The sequence below is a fragment of the Pseudorasbora parva genome, chromosome 10 (assembly GCF_024679245.1).
Source record: "Pseudorasbora parva isolate DD20220531a chromosome 10, ASM2467924v1, whole genome shotgun sequence".
Classification (NCBI taxonomy): domain Eukaryota; kingdom Metazoa; phylum Chordata; class Actinopteri; order Cypriniformes; family Gobionidae; genus Pseudorasbora; species Pseudorasbora parva.
This window is the reverse complement of record NC_090181.1, coordinates 8695423-8722651: the sequence shown is the minus strand read 5'-3', so window position 1 is coordinate 8722651 and position 27229 is coordinate 8695423. Positions and strand designations below refer to the sequence as shown.

Sequence of the window (27229 nt, the reverse complement as noted above, 5' to 3'; positions counted from 1 at the left end):
ATTTTGGACACAGCTAATGTTTTTATAGTATCAGTAGGAAACAAAATTGTTCTGAAAGTGATTCAAATGCTATCTTTGTTATCAATACAGTGTAAATAGTTATGTATGTTCCTTGGTGTGTATGGCTTTATTTTATTGTTTTTAAACTTGCACACTTTATCTTTAATATAGGCTTGGCTGATGCAGTGTGTGCGTGTGTGTATCAAGGTTTACAGTGTAAATGCAACAAAGAAAACAAAGATGATATCCAAAAATGTATGCATGACAGTATGACAGGTAGGATGACAGTATGACAGGTACTACATCTGAATTTGAATTTACTTCACCACCATTAAAAAAGTATGTTCTTTAGAGTATGAATGTGGGTAAGTATGATATAAGAAAGTATACTTTCAGTCTACGTTTTTGTACTTCTCAGAAATATACTTAAAATAGCACTTACTCATACTGACAGAAAAGTATATTTGGGTTATGCATGTGCTCAATCTTTTGATCAATACTATAGATTTCAAAGTATAATTAAGTATTCTAAATATAATTGTCTTGTGTTTACTCTTCTGATTGAGTAGCCTATTAAATACTTTTTTCCACATAGTTTTAATATTGTCTTATAAACTTACACTGTTTGAAAATATATTGATTTATAAAGAAAAGAGATTCCTGTTCCTGATTCTGAGTATCTGAATTTTGTGTCGGCTAGTCCACTGGTAGTGTACATAGCAATTTACTTCAAATCTATTTTACTCTTTCCCGAACATTGACTGAAATTCTAAATGCTTCACAGCCATTCATAAATCCTCTCCCATGGCCTCATGGGATAGTGAAGTGTCCATCAAATGCGCACTTCTCAGCATAAGTAGTAGGTCGTCCAGGTACTTTTTGCCTGTTTTTCAAATACTATGTATTCGGACATCATGAATCAATACGCTGATTCATGACCGTTTGAATCTTAATTTGTGGTTTGAAAACAAACGCAGAGAGAAGACAATGCTGAATAAAGTCGTAGTTTTTGTTATTTTTAGACCAAAATGTATTTTCGAAGAGATTCTAATTAACCCACTGATGTCTCATATGGACTACTCTGATGATGTTTTTATTCCCTTTCTGGACATGGACAGTATAGTGTGCCTACACTTAGATACGCTGTCGAACTAAATGTAATGGGGTAGTTGTAGGACTACAAATTAGATGGACTACGAACCCCATGAGTCAACATACTATAAAAGGAAATCGGAAATGTTGGTGCTTCCTCTTTGTGGTACCATGTGCTAGGTTTGAAAAAACATCACTGCTTCTCATGCTTGTATAATGGCAGATGAAAAGACCAGTGATTGAGCAGCATAGAACTGAAATGTGATGGTAAGGGTTGTGATTTATGATGAATAGATAGAGAGAATATCTAGTTTTAACATTTGTATTTGCTTTGTTTTAGTGTCCTTGAGGGAATGGTGTTGACTGGTGCCTAAGAGAATTAAGCAGATATATTTAGCAACACAGGTATTTCTATTAAGTTAATTTACTGAATAGGGAGATTTGTTTTTAAGGTTTTTATATTGTAATTTGTGTTTTATGTGTAATGGTTTTAAGGGTTTTAATTCCTAATCTTTTATAGGGTAATCATGATTTGTATTTTCTTTGTTTTTACAGATGATGCATGATTGCCGTTTACTTTATTGAAAGTGTTTATGGCTAAATGAGTATTTGAAGAGAGACTAATATTGATTGGTGTCTTGTGTATCAAAGTGGCAAAGTGTTTGTGTTTTTGTTTTGTTGTCTTTTGTTTTGTACTCATAACCAGTGGGGTTCCCAGTGTCTTATATATGGTTTACTCTAAGATGGGAGGGAGCAATTTGTAGTGGTTTGATTTGATTTACTTTTGCTTTGGAGTTTGGAGTGAAGAGGTGTTTTATTGGTGATTTGAGTGTGCACTTACTTGCAGAGCGATTTCCATTGAATATGATTGGGAACCCTGTCTGTAATGGTTATAAGTTTGTTTTTGTTTTTTATTGTTTTGACCCTTTGCCAGTTCTGGTTACTTGTGGGGCTATTTGTGAGTGTTGTATAATAAACCTTGTTATATGTGCAAAGAAACACACTGTGGTTGTTGCCCTTTTTGAGTTCTCCTCATCTCTTGTTAGATGATGGGGTTACATAAATATAAAATATCTTAAACTGTGTTCTGAAGATGAACGGAGGTCTTACGGGTGTGGAACGATATTAGGGTGAGTCATTAATGACATCAATTTCATTTTTGGGTGAACTAACCCTTTAACTAGTAACCTTTGATGTATGATAACTGGCCCAGATGATGGCCATTCATTTCTCAGACGGATATCCTAACCTCTTTCTGATAGCAAGGACACTACTATTTCTTACTTACACAGTCACTGTTCCACTTTGTGAAGGCCTAAGGTCTCAAGGCATCAGTTTGTGTGTGTGTGTGTGTGTGTGTGTGTGTGTGTGTGTGTGTGTGTGTGTGTGTGTGTGTGTGTGTGTGGGTGTTAGAACGAGACAATATTGCAGCAAAGATAATGTTAGAAACAAACGCATATGAGGTCCTTACACAACAAACCTTGCAATGATGACAAAGTAGTGAAAAATAAGGCCACAAACTGTCATGCCAGCTGTTGGATGTTTCTGTGAAGGCATAAGGGAATGAAAAATGAACCGCTCCATCTAACCATATCTACCTATGTGAACTTTCTATAGCTCACACTCCAGACTCTGTACACTTTGTGTACTGCAGCGGGATGTATCAACTTTCAATCTCAGCCAAGTGCACCATCAAATATTCATGCCTGTGCTGCGTAGAGATGCCAGATAAACATTTTACGGAGGATTATTTGTTGTGTGTTCTCAGCAATGTATTACAAGCTTTTGATCACAGAACCACTGGAGAGAAAGCAGCAGTCTCAGAAAATGACTAAGCAGCATAAACTCGGCAAAAGCACCTTATGAACTAAAGAAAAGGTTGTTTAAAGCCACTCATGATGTAGTCACACCTGCTGGCTAAATTAATGGGTTGGCACAATTCCCAACAGCTGTTTTCGCTGAAGTATTCATCTGTGAACGCCTACTTACATCTGCCTCTTTCCTCGCACTGTATCAATGAGGTAAATATGTTTTTGGTCCATATTTGTCACTGATGTAGAATGATCTCAAGAAATTTAGACCATTAGTAAGATGCTTAATCAGGATGTTTTATATATTTATATATTTTATATATATATATATATATATATATATATGCTATTTTGGTTTGCTCTAATTTTCTTCTTATAAAGCTGATAAACATTAGCCTGACAAGCCAGACCCACATCAAGATGTTTGGTCTGGAAACTCACCATTGACAGCTCAATCCGAGGGGCGGATAAACGGTTGTCTTTCAAACTCCCTCTGCACGCGATAGGATAGCGCTACACCAATCAGAGCAACGGAGGTTAAGCGGAGCTAGTTGAAAGAATAAACATTTGCCGTATCCAATCGGCAAAACTCTGAACACATCTTCCCTTTATAAGAATGACTTCAGTGCCGTTCTTTGTTCTTTTCTCAGAGAAAAGCTGAACTCCAAGTCTTCCAGAGTCGCAGTCAAAGCTGATTCGTAAGACCGCCGTTCGGCAGTTTCTGTGTTTACTAGAAGCAAGCAAGCGCAACTCAGCCGCCATTATGCTAAGCCCCGCCCACCGACTCTATACACGATGTGATTGGCCCGACCAGAGTTTGACGTTTACAGCTCAGAAGGGTATTGAGAGTTGTAAGACGACACTCGCGGCAGATACGATTTGCTGCCACTAGTGTGCGTCTAGATTTCTAGGCTTGATAACCATAAGATGTCATTGAAACCAATCAGAGATTGCAATCAAATTGTCCATATACTAATGCATTCAAGTCTAACTAGACTAACAACATAAACATTCATGTAAAAATATATGTTTTATGGAGGTGGCTGAAATGCATGGCTGCATCCAAAAGCTTAAGGGGGGGGGGGGGACACTCAGTTTCAGTCAATCTCATGTCAATCTTGAGTACCTATAGAGTAGTATTGCATCCTTCATATCTCCGAAAAGTCTTTAGTTTTATCATATTTATAAAAGAAATATGGGCTGTACCGAGTCTTTCCGGAAAAAACCGAGCGCCTGGAGGCGTATCGTTTGGGCGGAGCTAAAGAATGACGAATGTGCACAAAGCGGTGACGTCCTCAAGCGTGGAGAAACCCATCGCTATCTCAGCTAATACAGATAATGATCCACAATCAAATCTGAGGCTGAAATAAATTGAACAGGAGAAACGGCAACATCAGGATGTCCGTCTCTGTGGTATGTACTGTATTTAGGGGCCTTTGTGTGTCTTTACGCGCAGTTTATGAGGACATGATTCGGTTTATGAACTATTGTATGCGACTAGACCTTAGAGGTAGCAAGCAAAACTGTTTTGCACGTCAGAGTCAGAATAGTGTAACGTTATACAGAACAACAATGGAGTAACCGTTAGCGCATTTGAATGACGAAGCACGCGATCGTGTCGTTTACTGATGTTTACTCATGCGACGGTAGCCAATAGCAGAGACATTTGAAGTTGATTTACTCACCGGCTGCTTCCAAAGCAGGACCGAACCTTTATCGCTGGGACCGCTCTGTCAAAAACACACTTCTTTGGTATGATTTGGTGAAGTCCTGTGACAGCAGTGGCGTGGAAATCCACTTTGCGACGCGACTGAAGCGATGCCTTGAAGCTTCCCGTCATTTCTGCGTTCAAATCGGTTCAAATGCAGCGCTGCCTTCCCGGAATGCTGTGCTGAAGCGTTGAAGTCGCTCGACGTCACCCATAGGAATAAAGTGGAGCGCGGCGCGTCATAAGTGTTCACGGACGACTGGATCTGCACCTGAGAGACTGTTTACGGCGTGCATTTCCTCTCTCTCCCTCTAGTTACGCACGCGCGCACCCTACCGGGAGAAGAGCCCGTACAGCCCATACAAGGACCTTCCGATCTATTTAACGTCAAGTAGACCCATACTCGAAAAAAACTCGCCGAAACTTGTGAGAAACCGGAAGGAGTATTTTTAACACAGAAATACTCCATCAAACGTCCAACATTAGTTTTTGAAACTTTGTCTATGTTTAGGATGGGAATCCAAGTCTTTAACAGTGTAAAAAGCTCAGTATGCATGAAACAGCATTTCACCCCCCCTTTAAGACTTGATGTCTCGCTGCCTTATCAGGCAATGACTCTGTACGGTTACGTATGGGTACGGTTAATGATCTACAGAAAAATTGAGTGAGCTTTGGTGAGAACTAAGCAAATATTTAATTACTACAATAGTAATTTCACACTAGAAATGACACCAGATTTGAAAAATCATTGGTCAAAAAACCCATACATTTACACACAAACTGACCAACTGCAACTTATAGACGCCATCTTTCTTTTCTAGCTCAACTCTCAATGAATGTAACGCATAGGATTGTGGAATATCAAATGGAACGATGGAAACATTTATGCTGCCTTGGGAAAAATAAAAAATAAATAAAATAAAAAAAAGGAGGCAGGAAATGAAGCTAACATTGGATTCGGACGTGCCTTGATGCATTCATACCTTGAAATACATCATCTAAATGCAGCATTTTCCAGTTTTCGGACGCAGCCTATGTTTTGCATTTGTTGCCCAACTACCATTAAAACAGAAGAATAGAGGCAGATAAGGCAGAAGAATAATAATGGTGAATTTCTGCCACCCACTAGACAGGATGATACACAGAACCAATCGTGTCCCCCACACGTTTTAAAAATTCCTTAAAGGGGTACTTCAGCGCTGAAAAGATGAAACCTGTATTTAAACTGGGTCATTAATGTAGTAGAAATGTGAAATTATTTTTGAATTTGGTGCCTTCTAGACTGAGAAAAGACCGAAAATGTATTTTTGTCTCATGGGGATGAAAGACTACAATTCCCAGAATGCTTCGCTGCCCTGTGAAGCCATTCCCAAAGCCACCGCTACTGGATTACTGTGACTGAGTTTGCGATAGAGAACAGACATTACAATTAAATACTGAACGTGTCTGTTCAATATAACAATCGAGTTGCCGCGTGAGTCTCACAGCGCTAACTCAGATTAGGAGTCAGATTACATTTAACGTCATAAATGAGCTGATGAGCTCTCGTGATGAGAGCTGAGGAAATCGCGATCACACAACATACATTCACAACGCGTGTTCAGTCATGGCGTGTTTTCAGTTCATGCCTATGGAAGCTTAACTTTCATAGAAATTAATTTGAGACGTTAAAACACTTACATGCCTGCTGCTGAGCTGGGAGTGTAATCTCCCATTCCCCATGTGCGAGTTGAAAACATGTGGAAATAGCTCCCTCTGCTGGCTGTAGTCTTTAGCCTCTGGACAAACATTCTAAAGATGACGCAAATATCGTCAATTTGCGTCAAGGGAGGAATTTTTCCAAAAATAAAATGCATAACCTAACCACCTGTAACCTAAATCTACCTGAGGATAACAACACAACACAACACAACACAACACAACACAACACAACACAACACAACACAACACAACACAACACAACACAACACAACACAACACAACACAACACAACACAACACAACACCAGTTTACAGGGACAAGAGACAATGGTAACATGAGCGCTATATATACAGAGAGACAAACATCTAAACAAGGGACACCTGTGAACAATCAAACAATGAACTAATGAGAACACATGAACCAAGGATCACATAGAAATCACATGACTAACAGGAACCATGACTGTGACTAAACTTCAAAATAAAAGACATCAGACATAAACAAACCAAAACCTAAACTAATGTGAAAACCTTCTGGACGTGAACAGCAAGTGGGCATACACTTACATTCAAAGGACAGAAAGGCCTCGCCAATATAAAATATCTTAAACTGTGTTCCAAGGATAAACGGGTTTGGAACGACATTGGGGTCAGTCATTAATGAAAGAAATTTCATTTTTGAGTGAACTAACCCTTTAATGAGACTTTAATGGACTTGGTTTAAATAAATATATTGATATAAAAATGTAAAACTATTATTATATGTGTTGCCTGTTGATTAAAGTAAGGTAATGCTGATTCACATGTTTTTAATCCAGAAACCATGCACACATCAAAAGTATTTGAAACATGAAAACCAAACACGGGGAGGAGATTTTGCGTGATCCACCACACAACACTTCACCCCTCCGATGAAACTTGCAGAGAAAAAAACAATTTGAGCAAGGTGCCACTAATTGTTGTCCTAGTAAGGGCTAGGAGCTGAAAGAGACATCAGCCAAGAGCAGGTGTTTATTCTGATGATTTATTCATGATCCAACTATGACCTTCAACCAACATTCTGCCAAAAGTGCAGTGACATTTCCACTACTGTTAATTGCTTTATACAGTCTTTGGTAATCATGCATTGCTGAACATCATTTCATGCTGCTCTATTTAGATGGACAATCTGAGTGGTGACTAGGAAACATGTGCCATAACTGTGCCTTATCCTTTATAGATGGACACTGACCATTCATCACTCGATGGGAGAACCATTGACCTACAGATGACGAGTCTTGCAAATGCCACCGAGGATTAGAATCTTATTTCAGCTTGATATAACTTGTCATTAGGTTTTTGCTCTTTTAAAGGTAAAACTGTATATACCAATATTGTTTCAATGTATGTTGTGTTTGACAGCAGGCTTGTTACCGCTTTTTTTTCTCTCTGTCTGACATTTTTATTTGTTCATTTAATAAATCTGGGATGATATAGATGCCCTATTGTTGTTGTGACACAAAAATGATCTGATAAAAGATCAGATTTACTCTGATTAGACCTGGTTATGACAAGTAATAAAATCATATTATTTGACTGGCTTAACTAGCAGGAGCCGTTTCATTAGATAAAGAAATACTTTGGTTAACTAGCTTTATCATCTTAGTATCGCTAGTGAAACAGCATATTATACTAGACCAGCAGAGACCAGTTGTTGCACTGAAGTTTACTATTAAAAAAACATACCAGTGTTAGCATTAGCATACATTAGCCCCTTCTGAACAGATCACAAACTTTACTCTTCACAACAGCACCAAACCCTAAAATTCTGCGTCACATATTTCCCCCTGCTCATATTGCTCAAAAACACATAAAATAACACAGCTTTCTTATTTTATTATTCTCCTCCAGGCTCATGCCAAGCATACTGGGTACTGAAAACCCCCTTGACAACAATGATACAATATATGTAAAAAGGAATATTATGCAATATTGCTTCTCGTTTTTCAGAGCATTAAAAGATGCATTGTAAAACAATTCACACTTGCTTCCAGAATTCTTATTGCCGTTTGGATGGTTTAATGTATTTAGACATGAATTACTTTTGAGGTATTTGCTTTTAATCACAGTGAATATTCTCATTAGATTCTCACTGTATTAGTTTTATTTATTGATAATGACATAAATTAAAGGAGGTACACAACAAATTCTACCATGATATCTAAATCTGATGAATGGCTATTTAAAATTTATATTTAATAACAATGTTATATCAAATCATTAATATAATTAATTCTTTCTCAATGTAAATGTGTGCGTATATTATATATATATATATATATATATATATATATATATATATATATATATATATACATATATATCATTATTTAATAAGGAAAAGCATAAAAACAGTTCTGTGTTTGTCACTATCCTCTAGGACCAGCTGGATGGCAAAAAAAAGTGCTAGTAGTACCTCAAAAGTTATTGAAATCAAAAAATAACTATTGCCCATACCAAAAAAGTTGAAAAGGAAAGTTTTTAATGAGGAAAAGAAGGGTTTTATTCTGACTTTACTGGCAGAGGGATACAGTGAGCGTCGGGTTGCTTCCATCCTCAAAATTTCAAAGGCGGTGGTTTGATAAGAACAAGGTCAAGCAGCAGACATTGGGGACAACTAAGCTACAGACCGGCAGAGGGCGAAAACGACTCTCCACTGACCGGAATGACCGCTAACTCATTTGAATATCACTCAACTACCGTAGTATGACATCAAGTGATCTACAAAAAAATGGCAAAAGGCAGCTTGGGTGAAGTGCACGGCGAGGATGGTTTGAAACAGGCTCTTAGGGGCAGGGCTGAAGTCGTGCTAAGCTAGAAATAAAGCCCTTCATCAATGAGAGAAGCAAAGAAGAGGCAGGCTGAGGTTTGCTGTGAAATTTGGTGGAGGATCGGTGATGATCTAGGGGTGCTTCAGCCAGGCTGGAATCTGGCAGATTTGTCTTTGTGAAGGACGCATGAATCAAACCACGTACAAGGTTGTCCTGGAAGAAAACTTGCTTCCTTCTGCTCTGACAATGTTCCCCAACTCTGAGGACTGTTTTTTCCAACAGGACAATATCCATGCCACACAGCCATTTTGTTATTTTGACCAGTTGTTGCTTTCGGCAAATAAATGCTCTAAATTACAATATTTTTATTTGGAATTTGGGAAAAATGTTGTCAGTAGTTTATAGAATAAAACAAAACATGTTAATTTTACCCAAACATATAGGCTACCTATAAATAGTAAACCAGAGAAACTAAGAATTTTACAGTGGTCTCTTAATTTTTTCCAGAGCTGTGTGTGTGTGTGTGTGTGTGTGTGTGTGTGTGTGTGTGTGTGTGTGTGTGTGTGTATACACAGCCTCTTCCTTTTAAAATAACACTTTTTGATTCTCAAAGGGAAGATTAGAGAATACATTTCTAATTGTGAAAGTTATTATGCATCATCACATCACAGCTTCTTGGCAACGACGTGAAGAAATCTATCCGCCCCCATCCTCTGATTTCCCCATTCAATATATTATCCAGACATTAAACTCCCTGCTGTCAGCATGTGCGCACTAATACAGCCATTATCATCAGCAGCAGAGCAACCATAACTTTAAAAAGATGATATTATGATCTTGAGCTTGACAATAAATGCACAACGTGCGCGATCCCATGGCACAATAAATCAGCGGGGATCTTGGTGATGTTTTACATGAGACGGTAAACAAACAAGCCAAAGAAAACCAATCTAATGCCATCACAATGCCTATTTAACCTCGTACGGTTAAATTATTCAAGTATCACCCCTCCTTCTATGTTTAGCACCCATGCATGTGTCTCTGCTGCAATAGCGTTTTAAATCTAATTGCTTCAACTGCTACAAAACGCCCACTTTTAAAACCCGTTGAAGTTCAGAATGAATCACTTGAATCGTTTGTTGAATCATTTCTTGTGCGATATAACTGAGAACAGTTCATAAGAAGCGATGTGAATATAACAATAGTGTTGCTTACCTTTAAAACACCTCCTGTGGTTTATGTCCGGGTAGATGCTTCTGTCTGTCTGCATCAGCACCACCACACACGGGGAGCGCCCTTCCGTTTAGGGACCGTGTGCGAAGTGACGCTCCATCAACAAACACGGAAACTAAGGGGTCGTGCGAACTTAAAGTTTTGACTGCGTGTTTCTGCTCATGATGTGATCTTGTTAGCATGGCCCACATCATATAATGCTAACTTTGTCTTAAGCCTCAAGTCTTAAGATTTTGTCTATATGTATATATAAAAAACGGATAGAGAATTTAAATAAACGTAGCCTATGCTAAATAAGTGTTGGCTTGCACTGCCATCTGCTGGTGAACGTTGGTGTGTATCGCCCATTCATAATAATAATGAGTCGACGTTTACATATAAAATAGGGATATAAAATCACAAATCCATAGAAAATAATAGACAAACATTTCTATAAAACAAGTTTAGCTTTACAGGCTTGTCTGTTTTTCTTATTTCTAGTAAAGGGTGATGTTGTACCCACACACCAACAGGCGGCGGTGCTAAACCACTGAGACACATCACGAACAGATGCGCTCTCAGTATAACAGAATGATAACTGATTTACTATTTCTGAATGAATTAACTGTGGTTTATCTCCTAGCACCGTGTGTGAGGGATGAGCTGAGCTCCAGTGCTGATACAACGGCTCCTTCTCTGGTGTAACCGGCGTCAGGTAACGTTAACCGAGCAATCTCCTCATCCAGATCCACAATACGCGTCTCTTTCAAATATGTTTCGGGCCTCATCATCACAAACCCTGTGTATAAAATGCTTGTTTGTATTAGAATTTAGTATTTCTGTATTAGACCTGTTCAGATACCTTTTTGTTCACCACATCCTTCACGCCAGTCTAAAACCATTATGCATAATTTAGCTTACAGTCACTAATGCTATGTCTATAGATATTTACACGCTATGTGATGTAACGTTAGATTCTGTGCTGTGTAACAAATAGTGGTGTTTTGAGTTCCGTTAAGCTAATGTTTTAGGGTTACTTGTCCATTCTTGATAACATGGTGTATGAAAGCTTATAACGGTATTGTGTTTCCGTGTCAGCACAGTTAAATGAGCAGAGTCGATTAAGCAGTCTGGGCAATTTAGGCTATTTATTCCTTTAAAAGTGTAAGTCCGACTTAGCAACATGGGCTCAACCAATGGCTTGAGTTTGGGGCGGGGTTATCTGTTTTGCCGACCAATGGAAGACCGGGGACTATTTATGAAAGATATTTGAAACGCACATTATTTCTGAAAATATGGTTTAATTCATCACCTTAATAAACAATATATATATATATATATATATATATATATATATATATATATATATATATATATATATATATATATATATATATATAAAAATTATATATATATATATATATATATATATATAATTTTTTTCAGCCACACATACCAAGACAGAGTTCTAGTTCAGTTCATTTGAACCACGTATGTAATATCCATGTAATATATCCATTTAAAAAAGTGCATGTTCCTAAGTTTGCAGTTTCTTTCATCATTTTCGTCTTGATGCTTTTCATATTGATGAACTGCTGATGCCAAAGCCAAGATGAAATGTATGATTTTAGCATCTTCAGTTGACTTTTATTTTTATATCATTTAACAGGTATGTTGCTCAGGATGGTAAAACTCAGACTACTCAACACGATTGCACCTGCATACTTCTACACGGCAACCGTGGTCACGTTCGCCCTCTACTTCCTCCTCTTCACGCCCACTGTATTCCAAAGGCAAGATGTGATGTTAAATCCCACCATGCTGACACACACTGCTGTCTTTCTATTCCTCATGGGGAACGCGCTGGGTAATTACACAATGACTATATGGTACCCATCTGAGAGTGCCAACGAGACAGTTTTTCCAGTCTGTTCACCTGACTGCCCAGACAGAATTGACGCACACTACCTCCTGAATGGACGCCACTTCTGTAAAGTGTGTAAGAAAGTGATTCTAAAACGGGACCACCACTGCTTTTTCACAGGAAACTGTATTGGGAATAGGAACATGCGCTACTTTATTATGTTTAGCATCTATACGTCCTGCTGTTGTCTTTATTCATTGGTAATTGGGGTGGCGTATCTTACAGTGGAGTACTCCATTTCCTTTGAGAACCCACTGACATTCCTCACTCTTCTGCCACTCACAACGGGTTACTTCTTCCTTGGTAAGTTTATTGCCGGGTTCAGACTACACAATATAAGCCTGGCTGACACTATCTGTTTGACGTAGGGTCTTAGGATGTGTAATCGGTCCAAAATGTCGTTGTCGTGTGAATGACATTTACATTTACATCTATGCATTTGGCAGACGCTTTTATCCAAAGCGACATACATTGCATCCAAGGTACACATATTTTTACATTATTAAAGACCAAAACGAGCTAACATTTAAAAAAAATCAGTTTTCTGTTGAAAACAGTGTCATGTAAACATACCCCTACACACACAGCTCTTACGTCCTACGTCAATTACACTTGCCCCCAAAAATCTTACTCCCATCTGGGTCACAATGAACCCGGCCCTTCTCATCCTACTTCAAGCGGGCCTCAAACCCGGGTTACCGGCATGAGAGGCGGGTGTGCCAACAAGGATGTTAAAAACTATTCTCTAACGTCAGTTGCTAGCGTACCTCTTTTGGCCAGTAGAGTGAGATTTACATGCACAGATCTTACTGGCCTACGTCCACTCACCCCCCTAAACTTCATTGCCACCTGGGTCACGGCACCGAATGTAAAGCCCAGAGTATACTTCGGCCATGAATTTTGAATTTCATGAATTTCGCTTGCACAGTACTTATATGCAATATATAGATTAGTCAACGCAGCGCTGCTTCAAGTAGAACATGCCTATTGTTCAATCTTTAAAATCCTCCACGATGCGTTCCATCACATCTGTAAAGTTGACCAATAGGAGCACAGAATCTTTTCCGGACACAGCTTTCAAACATGACAGACTGAGAGTGAGACGATGCTCTTGGTGCTGCTAAGTTGAATAATGCAATGGAGGTAAGGTTTGTGGTTCTATTGCAACAATGCTCCTGCGTTATAATGTTTCCTCGAGGGACAGGGTGAAAAAATACTGGCGAACAATAGCGGAGGCACTTCAGCAACTTGCTGAGTTCTGGAATTAGCATTAAGCTAACATGGCGCTTCAGTAGTTTGTTTACACTCTTGGTTCCAGAAGTCAGTAGCTAGTTCTGCCTTCTGACACCAAGCGATGACTGTTCGGGAAGCAACGTGTAGACTCAAGCCGCCTTTCCCCTACCTCCGACATTTGCATACGATTGTTGCATTTCGCCCCTAGCGGCAGTCGCATGGAACTATCAAATTGATCTCCTCACACTTGCCTGGATACTATCATAACCAGAGATACAGGGGGAATACTCTGGGTTTGAACCCAAAAGGAGCTCAAATCAGATGCGGAAATTACACATACATAGGCGTATGGTCGGAACTCCATGCAGCTCCCTACTCTCCATTGAAAATGAATGACTTCCCGTCTCTTGCTTGTCATTTGTCGGAATAGGGGGAAAGGTGGCTGGACATGTTTCTTGTCCACGACATGGCATTTAGGAGTCAAAAGCGTATAATCTGACACAGTGACTATGGTAACAGACACAAATACTGTGCAGTCTGAACCCCGCATAATTCAGTCTTGCTTGAGGCTTTCTTGATTTTTGTCTAGCTTTGAAAATCCAGAATAAGACAATTGTTTCTTTTCCTCTCTTCAGGCTTGATTTCAGGTCTCCAGTTCTTTCTGGTTGTAATGCTGTACGTCTGGCTGGGTATCGGACTAGTGAGCGCCGGTTTCTGCTGTCAACAGCTTCTACTAGTAGCCCGAGGGCAGACCTGGTGTGAGCTGCAAAAAGGGCATTTGTCAGAGTGTCGCGGTACCTGGCGTGCCAACCTGACCGATGTTTTCGGTTCCCGTTGGGCTCTGGGCCTTTTCCTGCCAGTTCAGACTGTTGAGACCGTACCTGGGAATTGGCAGGTCTACCATTATCACAAACATGACTGAAAACCCTATCAGTGTGTTTATCATCATTTGCCCTATCTGGAGCTGATATTGTGTGTGATAATGGCTCCAGTTCATATGACTTGTATAAGCTCATGCAACTGATCTACCTTTTTAGTGGATTTCTGTCATCACTGTGCAAATTAGGAGAGCGTTATGTCACAAAGTAACCCCCATATCTATGTCTATCAGCACTCTACTGAAACTCAATTTCAGCCCTACTTTAGGCCAGCAGTGATTAGCAGCTGTAACATAAGAGAAGGAGGCCAGGAGTAAAGGATGGATACTTACAAAACAACACACACTAATCAGCACACTTTTACACAAGTGGCCTGCTAAATTGTGGAAGACAATTTTAGGCATACTAGTGCGTTTTCATTTTAGCACAGCATTTTAAAACCGATTTATGAACGATCCTCTTCCATACTGGTGTTGCCACTGGGTTTAAAAAAAAAATCTCCCTCCACACTGCACGACCGCACACATCACATGACCATTCATGCACACCGGGAATGTGTTAACAGTTGTCGATTGTGAAAACGCACTAGTGTAAACAGGGCCTTAGTTTAATCTGAATTTAATTCAGGAAGTTGAATTGTAATTTAAATTGAAATTCAAAATGATTATACATATAAAATGAAGTGAAAAACTAAATACTAAAAATCAACAAAAAATCAACATGCAAAGTACAGCACCCTTCAAAAGTTTCAAAACCTTTATTCAGCAAGAATGCATTAAACTCAAAAGTGACAGTAAAGACATTTAGAATGCTAAACATTATTTAAAAATGAAATAAGTGCTGTTATTTTGAACCTTATATTCATAAAATAACTTTGAAAAAAATCTATCGCAGTTTCCATTGAATATTGTACACAACTCTTTTCAGCATTGATTCAAACTGTAATAATTTCACAATATTACTGTTTTAAGGTATTTTAGATCAGATTAATGCAGCCTTGGTGAGAATAAGAGACTTCTTAAAATAGTTTAAATGGTAGTCTACACTCTGGGCATAAAAATAAAAATGTCTGAACACTAAGTTTACTGATCACAAATTACTGGTAAGAAAATGATCAAGGATTAAGGAAATGCACTCCTTTAAAGCTTTTGGCAGAACATGAGTGGTTCAGCAGAGTTGTGTGGAGTCCATCAGGCTCAAGTTTTGGTCATTTGGTTAGTCTGGATTTGAACCATGTAAAGAATATTTGGTCGCACATTAAACTCAGAATAACTGGGAGACATTTTCAACTATGAACTGTTTGAAGCCATTAATGTTGAGTGGCACGCCACTGACTCTTCTTCCTGTGAAAAAGCTGTCTGCAATTTTATCCTCCTGCATAAACATTTCAAGAAAACAAAGATGAAGGCTAGTCCGTACTAAGTCACTTTATCTACAGTATTTGTGCAATTCTTGCTAATTTCCTGACCAGTGATTTGTGGTTATAATGCTAAGTTAAAATGTGCATCAAAAGCTAAATAATATTGTGTCTTCACAAACTTTGTATTTCTGTTTAAATATTAAAGTTGCAGTATATATGAACAATATATTTCAATTCATTTTAATTCCATTTCCATTCAATATTTGAAAACTCCTGTTTGCTATCTCAATCTAAATTTAATTAAATTAGAAGATACTGAACTGGAATTTATATTTCTGAACTGAGCATACACTGACTAGTGGTGTGCGATATCATGATTTTAGATTGTGAATGATTAAAATGTCTCCATGATCTGCTTTTGAATAGAGATCGTAATATTGTGATTGCACAGTCTATCAGTTGAAGATCTGGTGCCTCCGTCCAAATATTATGTACAACTTGACATACATTCACATCACATGTTTCTGTGTTTAGCAACAGTGGTAGGGTTATGCTCCTGACATCGCAGTTTTTCAGCATGCATGCTTTTTAAAGTCTTGCCAGTTAAACTTTTTATTCGCATTCTGTTCTGACATAAACTTTTCTTAGCGTGAAAACCTGAAGTGCTCGTATAAAAGCCTGTCACACAGTGCTTGAGTACTAAACTTTTTTTGTGTTAAGTTTTGTTATCATCTTTTTGCACTTAAACAGTCATTTATCTTAAATGAATTCAAACAGTTTAGATGCGTGTCAATATGTTATGGAAGCTTATTTACGCTACAGAACAAAAACGTTTTATCTCACAATTCTGACATTTTTTCACATTTGTGAGTTTACATCTCGCAATTCAGACTTTTTAATCACTGAATTGTAATATATAAGCTTGCAATTGAGAAATATGCATTTGTTTTAGTATATTAGATCTGTGCATTAGGCTTTAAAGTGACAGCAGCCTAATAAACCTAGTGCAATTTGTCATGAATATTAATCAAAAAACTAAACACAAAGAGAGAATCACTACTCTTACTACTCTTGACTGATTAACTTAAGTAGATTTAAGAATCATTGTATATTTAATTCATACAGCAAAGTCTAGTGTTTTATTTTTTACATTTGTATATTATTTTTGATAACAAAGATATAATAAGATATATTATGAATAATACGATTTTAGTTGTATTGCCCACCCCTACTTTGGCAGTAATGGTCTGTCATTCTTTCTTTTATTATTTTGATGACTTCTAAGGCAAAACATTTTAAATAGGTAAATTAGCTTGACTGTACTGCTCAGTGACTTGCATAATAATAAGTAAGGGATAATGTAAACCCAGCCAGTTGTTATCGCAGAATAAACCCCGACAGAGTGATCAAGACCCCGACGTGAAGCGGAGCATCTCTCTGAAGGGGTTTATTCTGCGATAACAACCGGCTGGGTGTACATTATCCCATTTATTACACGGCTACTAGTCTCAAATAAATTAGACACAAAATATTGTCTTGAGATTAAATATTTTATTAGCTCTTCCGCAAAGCTTCCGCAAAGAAAAACTGTTCCAAACTGCTTTAAGCCTTTATCTATTGCTGCTAAATGCTGAAAATGAATGCTGAAAGGGTTAGTTCACTCAAAAAGGAAACCAAACCTATGATTTACTCACCCGCAAGTCATCCTAGACTCATTACTTTTTAAATATAACTCCTATTGTATTCGTCTGAAAGAAGAATGTCATATACACATGACATTCTTCTTTCAGACGAATACAATCGGAGTTATATTTAAAAAGTCCAGGCTAACGTTAATCCAAGCAGTAGTTGTAGCGTTAGCTGTTTTTTAAGTCCATAAAAAATGCAGCTGTCCGTCAAATAACGTGCTCCACATGGCTCCGATGGGTTAATAGAGCCTTCTGATTCGAATCGATGCGTTTGTTTAAGAAAAATATCTATTTTAAAAACGTTATGAAGGAAACCTGCCTTGAAGTCTTCCATTGTAACCCACGGCTGTTTAAGCCACAAGACGGCGCCAACGTTAAGCATAAGTAGTACCGGTCAAGATAACTCTTAGTACCCGGATGAGCGGTTGTTATCTGGAAATAACATACCGCTGGAATGTGCGATTGACCAATCAGAATCAAGTATTTCACAGAGCTGCGTAATAATAAATAATAATACATTTTATTTGTAATGCACTTATTTTAAACAAAATCTCAAAGTGCTACAGAATTAAAACAATCAACAATAAATAAATAAATAAATAAAACTGAAAAAATGAAGAAGTAACAAATCAATCAAAAGCTCTGCTAAAAAGGTGGGTTTTAAGACCACGCTTAAAAGCATCTACAGTCTGTGTAAAATAGTCTTTAAAAACAATATTTCCCCTAGACAACAGATTACCAAGAACAATTTGTGGTGATTTACAACAAGCAATAGTTGTGTGTGTGTTTTTGCCGTGTTTCCTTATCCAACACGGTTAAAGTAATTAGTAATAATGGATGGTCACAGTCTGTAACTGAAACCCTCTTATAAAACAGCAATCCACTATTAAGTTTCATGTCAGTGTTTAAATTATTATAAGTGCACGCTTGCGAGTGCTTCGCTCTCAACCAGTTGATGTTTTGAAACATGGTCTTCAACATCCTTTGGCTAGTTGAATTAAGAAACAGATCTTATCAAAACACCCTAACTCTTCACGTCTATCTAGACTCGATTAGTTGTCTATGTTTGGTTTAGGTGTTCAGAAACAGGAGGTTTTCCAGCACAGCTATGATGATATTTTCATATATATTCATTTTTGTACCACCACCTACTTAAAAGTCAAACTGTTGTGAATTAATTTATCTGTATTTGATGCATGGAAAATATGGAAATGAACATACATTTTCTGTGATTTATTTATTTGTAACCAAAACACAAACACGTTTTATGTGTTTGATAAAGTATACAGGGCCATCGCCTGTCGTCATAATGTTTTGGCTCATTTGTATTTCTATATATACACTGATGAGCCAAATCACTATGACCAGTCACAGATGAATCGAATATTGTTGACCATCTCCTAACAAGGTGCCATATTATGGTCTGGGTAGATTAGATGGTAAGCAAACAGTTCTCAGAATCAACGTGTTGGATGCAGGAGAAATGCGCATTCATTTTTTGACAAGGGCCAAATTGTTATGGCCAAGCGACTGGAGCAGAATATCTCTAAAATGGCAAGGCTTTGCTCCTGATCAGGAGTGGTGAAAATATACCAAAAGTGGAGGAGGGACAAACCGAAGAAAGGGTGTTGGGTGCCCAAGGCTCATGGATGCACGAGGGCAGTGAAGGCTATCCTGTCTGGTCAGAGCCAACAAAAGGTCTACTGTGGCACTAGTCACAAAATGGGGCAGCGTAACCACGGATCATTCAGAGTGCCCATTATGACTCCTGTGCACTGTCGAAAGTTCCTACAATGGACACTTGAGCGTCGAAACTGGACCTTTGAAGCAGTGGAAAAGGGTCGCCTGTTTTATTTTACAGTATATCACGTGAACAGCTGTGTATGTGTGCAGTTTACCTGGGGAAATTAAGGCATCAGGATGCTCTTTGGGATGATGACATGCTGGTGGAAGCAGTGTGATGTTCTGGGCAATGATCTGGAAAACCCTGGATCCGGATGACACTTGCCACAGTTCCACCTACCGAAACAGAACACACCTTCAGGACAATGTTGTTCAGTAATGGTTTGAGGAATATGATGAAGATCTATTCTAGATCTGCTCTACAAGCCTTCACTTAACCTCGACCTTTAGGGGTCTTATAGAGTCAATGCTTGGACGGGTCACCACTGTTTTGGCAGCATGCAGAAGACCAACAGCTTAAGCATAATAGGCAGGTGGTCATAATGTTTTGGCTCACAAGTTGATTCATTATTACATATTGTAGTTGGTTACTGATTCCAAATTACATGACAAAAATGTTAGTAAGTAACGTATTCACATCACACTATATAATGCTACTTTTAGATTACTTTTGACCTAACTTGTTTATCGCATTGATTTGAATCACTTAAAATCTCAGGAGTAATTCAGGTCTGCTTTAGGTCAGAGGTTCAGCTGACAAAAACACGTTGGGGAATCCCTGCATTGCATGTAGATATGAAATTACATAAATTTGTACATTTTAATGTTTGAAAGACAAAAACCTTCCCAAGACAGCAGCATGTTTAAATGTGTTCATCGGGAGTTATTTTAGATATGCAATGGTGAGAAGAACCTTCTTAAGTGAAATTATTTCTGCAAATCCAGTCATTAAATGCTGTTTTCAAATGGTCTGTTTTCAGTGAGTGCGCGATTCCACAAACCCAGAAGAGCTTCTGAAAATATTTAAGCAGAAGGCTATTTTACAAAGGAAATTTATAATAGTAGTAGGATATAGTAGTAGAAATAGTAGTAGAAAAGATATAATAGTAGTAGTAGGGAGAATCAATGAATTATGAATAATTTACTGCCATCGTGAGAATAACATAATCATGTAGAGCAATCAATAAAAAAGTTAAGTCCAATTATGAAATCTAATTACAAGTATTTCATTTTAATTTGATTACATATTCCAGATTACATGTAATGAGTAATATATATCGGGGGTGGAATCTGCTTGGTTACAAACATTCTTCCAAATATCTCCCTTTGTGATCAGCACAAACAAAGTCATTGACCCAGGTTTGGAACAACTTGAGTGTGCGTAAATGATGACAATTTTTGACTGAACTGTCCTTAAAACAATTTACTGAACAAACTATTGTTCAAACTTGAAATAACCAGGGAATTGTTTGAAATTTATTTCAAATGCCTTTATTTTGTAAGGCACAGAGTCAAATGACACATACAGAATACAAAACTGCACTTCAGCACAATGCTAATACTAAGCAAGACTATTGCATAGATTTCTACAGTAAAAAAAAAACCGTGTAGTACAGTTCTGATAATGGAAAAAAACCCCCATAAAATTCAGTTGAGTGTACATGCTACCACACAGCACATTCATTTCTCCTTACACTTGATCAAGGCTTAATAGGATCTGTTTTCCCAAACACCACAGTCTATGCATGCAGTAGAACAGATTGCTACAGGGAAAAACATTTGCCAATTTGCAGATTCACACCCAAACCGAAATAAAATCACTCTCTCTTAAGCACTTAAAAATTCAACACAAGGCATTACAAATATTACCCACATTCAAATAAATCCTGACTAACACACATGGTTATTAGTCCTCTTAGTCTAATAGAACAATATCAACAAGAAAATGTACTCGGAGATAAGAAAACATTTAATTTTTATTACAAAGACAATATTACAAATACTCACAAGGATGAATCTGAAATTCACATTTTAAACTGAATTCAAAAAATCATTATTGTGCACTTAAGTATAATATCTTAAAGTTAAAACACAAATATTTGTCATTCGTAAAAGGCATTTCTTAGACAGAAATTAGATTAGAATATAAATGTTTTATCATTTCTGTCATTCGGAGCAGAACTACTTTTACTGTCCAGTTCTGGTGTTCCAGTAAAACACGGTTAATAGCGTTTCATATTTAAAAACAATGGGAATACACTTCTAATAAACTCTGCAATTGAGCGGTATTTCATTATCTAATGAATCACTTCATCAATCAGAAACAGATGCAGTGGTTACCTAAACATTGTATTTATATTTGTATGACAAAACACAGGTATAAGGATGACTTATATTGGATAGGTAACATTTGACCCTGGACCACAAAACCAGTCATAAATCATATATTTGTGGCAATAACCAACAATACATTATATGGGTAAACATTATAGATTTTTTTAATGCCAAAAATCATTAGGATATTAAGTAAATGTTAATGATCCATGAATATATTTTGTAAATTTTATACTGTAATGTATCAAAAAAGTATTATTATTATTAGTAATATGACTTGCTGACTTCAGTTGGACAGCTTTAAAAGCAATTTTCTCAATATATATATTTTTTGCCCCTTCAGATTCCAGATTTTCAGTTTTATCTCGGCCAAATAATTACCCTTATGAGTGCTTTTGTGGTCCAGGGTCACATATGATGTGATACTGATAACTAGATCTCTGAAGTCTCACATTTTTGACATTGAAGCTGAAAATTGCAGGTTCATAAATTGCAGAATACAACAGTTGAAATATTAATATCTGAACCTGCTACTACACCAAACAAGTCGCATCAGTGGTATCCTCGTCTGCATCCCTTACAGAGTCCCCCAGTGATTCCACTGGAGTCTCCTCACTGTTTCTAGAGTTCTGGAGGATGAGCTGCAATCTGGTCCAGACTTTGGGGTCTCCACTATATATGGCCTCCAAGAAGAGGTCAGTCTGAGCCTGCAGACTCTGAAGTTGGGCCTGGGAACGTTTGTTCTGACGAATAAGCTCCTTTGTGCGCAGTGTGATCCCCAGCAGGCCTGACCGATTCAGAATATTATACGTGTTGCAGAAGCGCTTGCGTTTGCTGGAGCTTGGAGAGAAGTCCTCTGAGGTATTCTCCCCATCACTGCTCTGGGTGACTGAAGCATTGGGATACTTCTGAGGGAATGAAGAGAGGAAGGAGTGAGTGTAAGGTGAGAACGGTGAAGTGGTGGTATGGGGCTCCTGGAGGTCAGAAAGTCTTGATGAGGAGTTTTCCACATCCGTGTCTCCCAAAGAAGCCATATTAGGGTCTACTCCATAACCCTTAAATGTCTCGGAGTCATCCTGCTTCAAGGAGTCACTGTGGAAAGGTTTATCATCGTAGCAGCGTCGCTGATGTCTACCACCATGGCTGTGGCTTGCCCTCTTATTGATGGCACTGGGATCCTGGTCGTCTGTAGACCCTTGTGCAGGGTGTGGGACAATTTTTGCAAAGGTGCTTTGCATGGGAACATGCTTTCTGGAAAGTTTCTGCTTGTCAGAGCTCTGGCTGCTACAGTCACTAGTGGGTATGACTGGCTGTAGGAAAAGCAGCTGGGACTGAGGAACCACGTCTACTGAAGTGTTTAAGCTCCAAGGTTTTAACGCAGGGGCCACAGAGTTTGGCTGAAATAAGAATTATCAATGAGCAATTTTGTAAAACAGATAAATACTCTTTAGTTCTCATCAACAATAACAGGTGGGTCAGTAAAAATGCAACTCAAAAACAGCTGTACATGCAAGAAGCAAAGCTCAAAGGGTTAGTTCACCCAAAAAAGAAGAAGAAAAAAGCAGTTTAGCGCATGACACACATCTGTGTTTGGCTTATAGTATTGTTCTGGTGAAACTTAAAGGGTTGGTTCACCCAAAAATTCTGTCATCAATTACACACTCTCATGTTGTTCCAAACCCGTAAGACCATTGTTCATCTTCAGAAAAGAAATTAAGATATTTTTGATGAAATCTGAGAGCTTTCAGGACCATCCATAGGCATCAACATCATTGAAACTTTCAAGGTCCATAAAGGTAGTAAAGACATTCTCCAGGGGGTCGCACACCGGACGCGGAGCTCGGCGGCGCGCCGCGCAGCGTCTCAGGTATCGCACACCAGACGCGCACATTTTAAAAGGCTACGTTTATTATACATTTCCCCAAAATATGTTTAGACTTTATTCAAGCTGTTGAACTCAGAATGTAAAACAATTGTGTCTTGTAGCAAAGGTTGAAATCAGTATACCTTAACGATAATATACTTTTAATATAAAGCCTTGAAATGGCGCTCTGTGGCGCGGCAGGATTTAGAACAACTTCCTGAGTCGCCGCGGACAGGCGCCGAATGCCGCCACCGGTGTGCGTACACTCATTGAAAACAATGTGTTCGAATTTTAAAGACGTGGCGCGCCGCCGAGCTCCGCGTCCGGTGTGCGACCCCCTTTAGAATAAGAGTCCATGTGACTCAACCTTAATGTTATGAAGTGACGAGAACACTTTTTTTATATAACTTTGCAGTCTATTTGGGGTCAGAAAGCTCTCTGGTTTCATTAAAAATCTTAATTTGTGTTCCTAAGACAAACAAAGGTCTTATGGGTTTGGAACGACATAAGGGTGAGTAATTAATGACAGAATTTTTGGGTGAACTAACCCTTCAATACTATAACCCAAACACAGATGTGCGTCATGTGCTTAACTGCTGTTCCAGAAAAGCAACTATGGAGACATTCAGAAATGTATGAGGGTGTAATACCTGCTTGAGGACAAGGTTGTTCATTACGATCATGCGAGAGACGCCTGGATGCGAGCCAGGAATGAAAGGCACCCGAGGAGCTGTCCGCATGCTTTGAGCTGCAGTACTGGTTGGTCCCATGTCTTCAAAATCTGTCTGGTCCAAAGCACTATAATATCCTGAGCTGGCATCTATGGTGGGAGAATAGTGTTAAGAGCAAAATCGAGTAATTATGTGCAGTTATACACCTTTAACAAGTTAATTATGGACAATATTTTATAAATATAGTTAGTAATTGGGAAATTGTGTATAATTACATCCCTGCAGTTGAGAAAGGCAAGGCACTATATTTATCTTCAAACCGTAATACACAGAAAAACAAGGGCTGTGAAATCAACGCTCTCATGTAGATTTAGTTTAACACCATGCCGGCTTCCGTGGCTACTTTCACGGAGTGACTTAACTAAACTATATCAGGTTTTTAAAAATCTATTTTCAAATAGATAAATCCATTTAAAATGGATTATTATTTTAAGGAACACGCACATGAAGTGGGAAAACAATCTGTATATTGAATATACTGTATATTAACAATTTGTTTCCAGGACTCACTAATTATGTCAGCACGTTTTACTCATTCGTTCCCTGATTTAAAGTAAGTTGTGGCACGGATATAATAATTTGTTCCCTCGTTATAGTGAAATCACAACAAAAGAGCAAATTAATATGTTTTTGGAATTCTTAACTTATGGCCACGTTCTAACTCAAGCAAATGAACAAATTCGTTAATCATGGCCACAATTTACTAAAACAGGACAACGAATTCTAATTTGTGGGACTGAATTGTTAAAAGGATAGTTCATCCTAAAATGAAAATTTGATGTTTATCTGCTTACCCTCGGGGCATTTAAGATGTAGGCATGTTTACTTATTCAGTAGAACACAAATTAAGATTTTTAACTCCAATCGTTGCTCGTATAATGCACGTCAATGGGGTCTAATTACAATTACAATTAGACATCAATACCCCATTGACATGCATTTTACGAGCAATGGTTGGAGTTAATCTTAATTTGTGTTCTACTGAAGAAACTACACACTCATATCTTGGATGCCCTGAGGGGTAAGCAGATAAACATAAAATTTTCATTTTTGGGTGAACTATCCCTTTAAATCATGGCCACTATATCTATCTATCTATCTATCTATCTATCTATCTATCGGCCTATATGCAGTTTTTCCACAATTTAAAAAAAAAATTGGTCTAACTTAATTAAAAATGTCTTCCAAAGTGGTAACTGAGTAAAAAAGGTTTCTAACAGGGCAACAAAAAAAAAAACTGTTTCAGGAATATATGATTTTGATAAAGAGAACATGTTGGTGGATCTTCTCCTTATATTAAAAAACTTCTATGTCATCCTGAATTGACCTATTTGGCAACGTGTATAAACCTTGTGTGTAAATCTTGGGTTACACTTTATTTTAAGGTGTCCATGTTACAGTATATTTATACATTTAAGTACTGAGTCATAATAGTAAACAACATGTACTTTATATAGGATTATGGTTAGTTCCACGTAATTACTATATAGTGATTTTGTTCCATCAATTTAAAAAAGAAGATAAAATCATCTAACCTTCATGGAGTTTGTTCATCTAATTTAACCTGAGAAATCAACAATATAAAACAGAACACATAAATGACAAACCTGAGTCTTTGTCGGTCTCATTGGAGGCTTTTCGTTTGTTGCCCATGTTGGTTCTTCTCTGGTGGTCCAATTTGTTTGATTTCAGTCCATCTGTACAGCCCTGAAACAGGCAGACTGAGAGAAGGACAGAGCCATGGATTAAATAAAGGAAAGTCAAAACCTTGAAATACGATAGTCTAGTGTAACATGAGCACATGTATGACTCAAGTCAATGAAATGCACCACCAAACTGAGCATAACTCACGTAAAGACCAAATATAAGGTTTATTAGTGCAAGAATACCTTTATAATGAATTGTCAAATTACTAAACAGTTTTTGATAGTCAATAAACCGCCCATGAACAAATAACAAGCAGACACTGTAAAGAGCCATGAAAACATCTTAATGCACTGCAGACAGAACAAAATACATCCCAGTATCTTAAAATACAGATTGAAAACAACAGTAACACCTTATTTTATATGTAGTAGTGAATAGTTTATACACACGAATGTCGCGAGTCAGTTACTGCTGCACTTGATACACGATGCCAAACACGAGACTCACCCATAAATACACACAAACACCACAAAAACGCACGTTTTTCAATACTTACCAAGAACGATTTTCTTTAAACTCCCTCTCTTGTTAAAGCTTGTGTGTGAAATGACGCTTGACGAGCTAAAACTAAGCTTATATTTTTGTTGTTGTGGGAACCAACTGCCCAGAGTGCAACGTGAGTTTACAAACGTAGCTCCGCCTTCACGGCTGACTTAAATGGCTGTTACCGGGGGAACAGCATAATCGTCACCTGCTTGATGATGCGAGATCCGCCTTACATTTGCATATCGCCTTCTGATTGGTGCAGAGTTGAACCCTTGCGACTGTAAACGTGACTGTAAAATGTGGTGTGCATTTTTCACACTGAAATCTGCACTGCAGCCGGGTCTAAAGTGGATCTAGCACGCGCTGCGGCGTCACCGTCCTCTCCATCCCATTATATTTAACAAATAAAAACATTTTGTGCAAATAATAATGGAAGCCACGTCATAAAAACATAACTATTGTGATTTTTTCACATAGTGCAAACGTCAGTAAATAAATAAATCAAAATTGGGTGGATGTGTCGTTATTTTTGACACGTGCACGGGTGCTTTGATCAAACTTCTTCAAATTTAAAACTGTAATTTATCAAGAAATATTAAGTGTTCCTTCTTTTTGAATGACAAGTGATTCGAAATCTCACCTCTACATAACCTAAAACTGATCCTACGTTTCCTCTCTCAAACACAAATGAACTTCTCGTTCCACATGGTCATGCTCTAAAGTAAATGGACTTTGGCAAGGTGCAACATCCACAGAATTGCTCTCCCAACGGGCCCAGAAATGCCTCTTGGGTAATTTCACTAACTCAAACCTCAGGAAGTCATCATGGTAGACGATTCTATTCTATTACTCATTGCCAAAAAAATGTATTAAAATGTAAATCAGATTCATCAAATCAATTGGCATGTGGAGTTTAGATACTGGATACACGAAGAGAACAGAACATTCTTAATAAATAAATAAAAACACCTTTTAGTGGCTTTATCTGTTTTATTGAAATGTATTGAC

General features: G+C 37.9%; 3 protein-coding genes across 4 annotated transcripts in view; 1 reads left to right on the top strand and 2 right to left on the bottom strand.

Moving 5' to 3' along the window:
- The window catches only part of tmem63c (transmembrane protein 63C), an 81492-nt gene extending 61419 nt beyond the window's left edge, over positions 1-20073 (bottom strand). The window contains exon 1 of one of the 2 annotated variants that reach the window (XM_067455049.1): positions 19315-20073. The gene's annotated coding sequence lies outside the window, so the exon portion shown is untranslated. Of the gene's footprint in view, positions 1-10336; positions 10439-19314 lie in introns of those variants that run through there. The other variant, XM_067455048.1, reaches the window with a different exon arrangement.
- On the top strand, positions 10875-20068 carry zdhhc22 (zinc finger DHHC-type palmitoyltransferase 22). The gene is made up of 3 exons (XM_067455057.1): positions 10875-11048; positions 12003-12560; positions 14126-20068. The coding sequence occupies exons 2-3, from the start codon at positions 12005-12007 to the stop codon at positions 14410-14412; spliced, it is 843 nt and encodes a 280-aa protein (XP_067311158.1). The 5' UTR covers positions 10875-11048; positions 12003-12004; the 3' UTR covers positions 14413-20068.
- Positions 20074-21826: 1753 nt separating the features above from the next.
- On the bottom strand, positions 21827-26370 carry cipca (CLOCK-interacting pacemaker a). Its single transcript, XM_067454500.1, has 4 exons — positions 26232-26370; positions 25636-25749; positions 23948-24117; positions 21827-22830 (listed from the first exon to the last, which is right to left on the bottom strand). Exons 2-4 carry the CDS (start codon positions 25679-25681, stop codon positions 21967-21969), a joined length of 1080 nt encoding a protein of 359 aa, XP_067310601.1. The 5' UTR covers positions 25682-25749; positions 26232-26370; the 3' UTR covers positions 21827-21966.
- Between the last annotated feature and the right edge of the window lie 859 nt (positions 26371-27229).

Coding starts and splice junctions, on each gene's coding strand:
- zdhhc22 (XM_067455057.1), top strand. CDS start 12,005: ATGTTGCTCAGGATGGTAAAACTCAGACTACTCAACACGATTGCACCT. Junction 12,561..14,125: donor AACGGGTTACTTCTTCCTTG/GTAAGTTTATTG, acceptor TCCTCTCTTCAG/GCTTGATTTCAGGTCTCCAG.
- cipca (XM_067454500.1), bottom strand. CDS start 25,681: ATGGGCAACAAACGAAAAGCCTCCAATGAGACCGACAAAGACTCAG. Junction 24,118..25,635: donor TGAGACCGACAAAGACTCAG/GTTTGTCATTTA, acceptor CTCCCACCATAG/ATGCCAGCTCAGGATATTAT. Junction 22,831..23,947: donor ACAACCTTGTCCTCAAGCAG/GTATTACACCCT, acceptor TTCTTATTTCAG/CCAAACTCTGTGGCCCCTGC.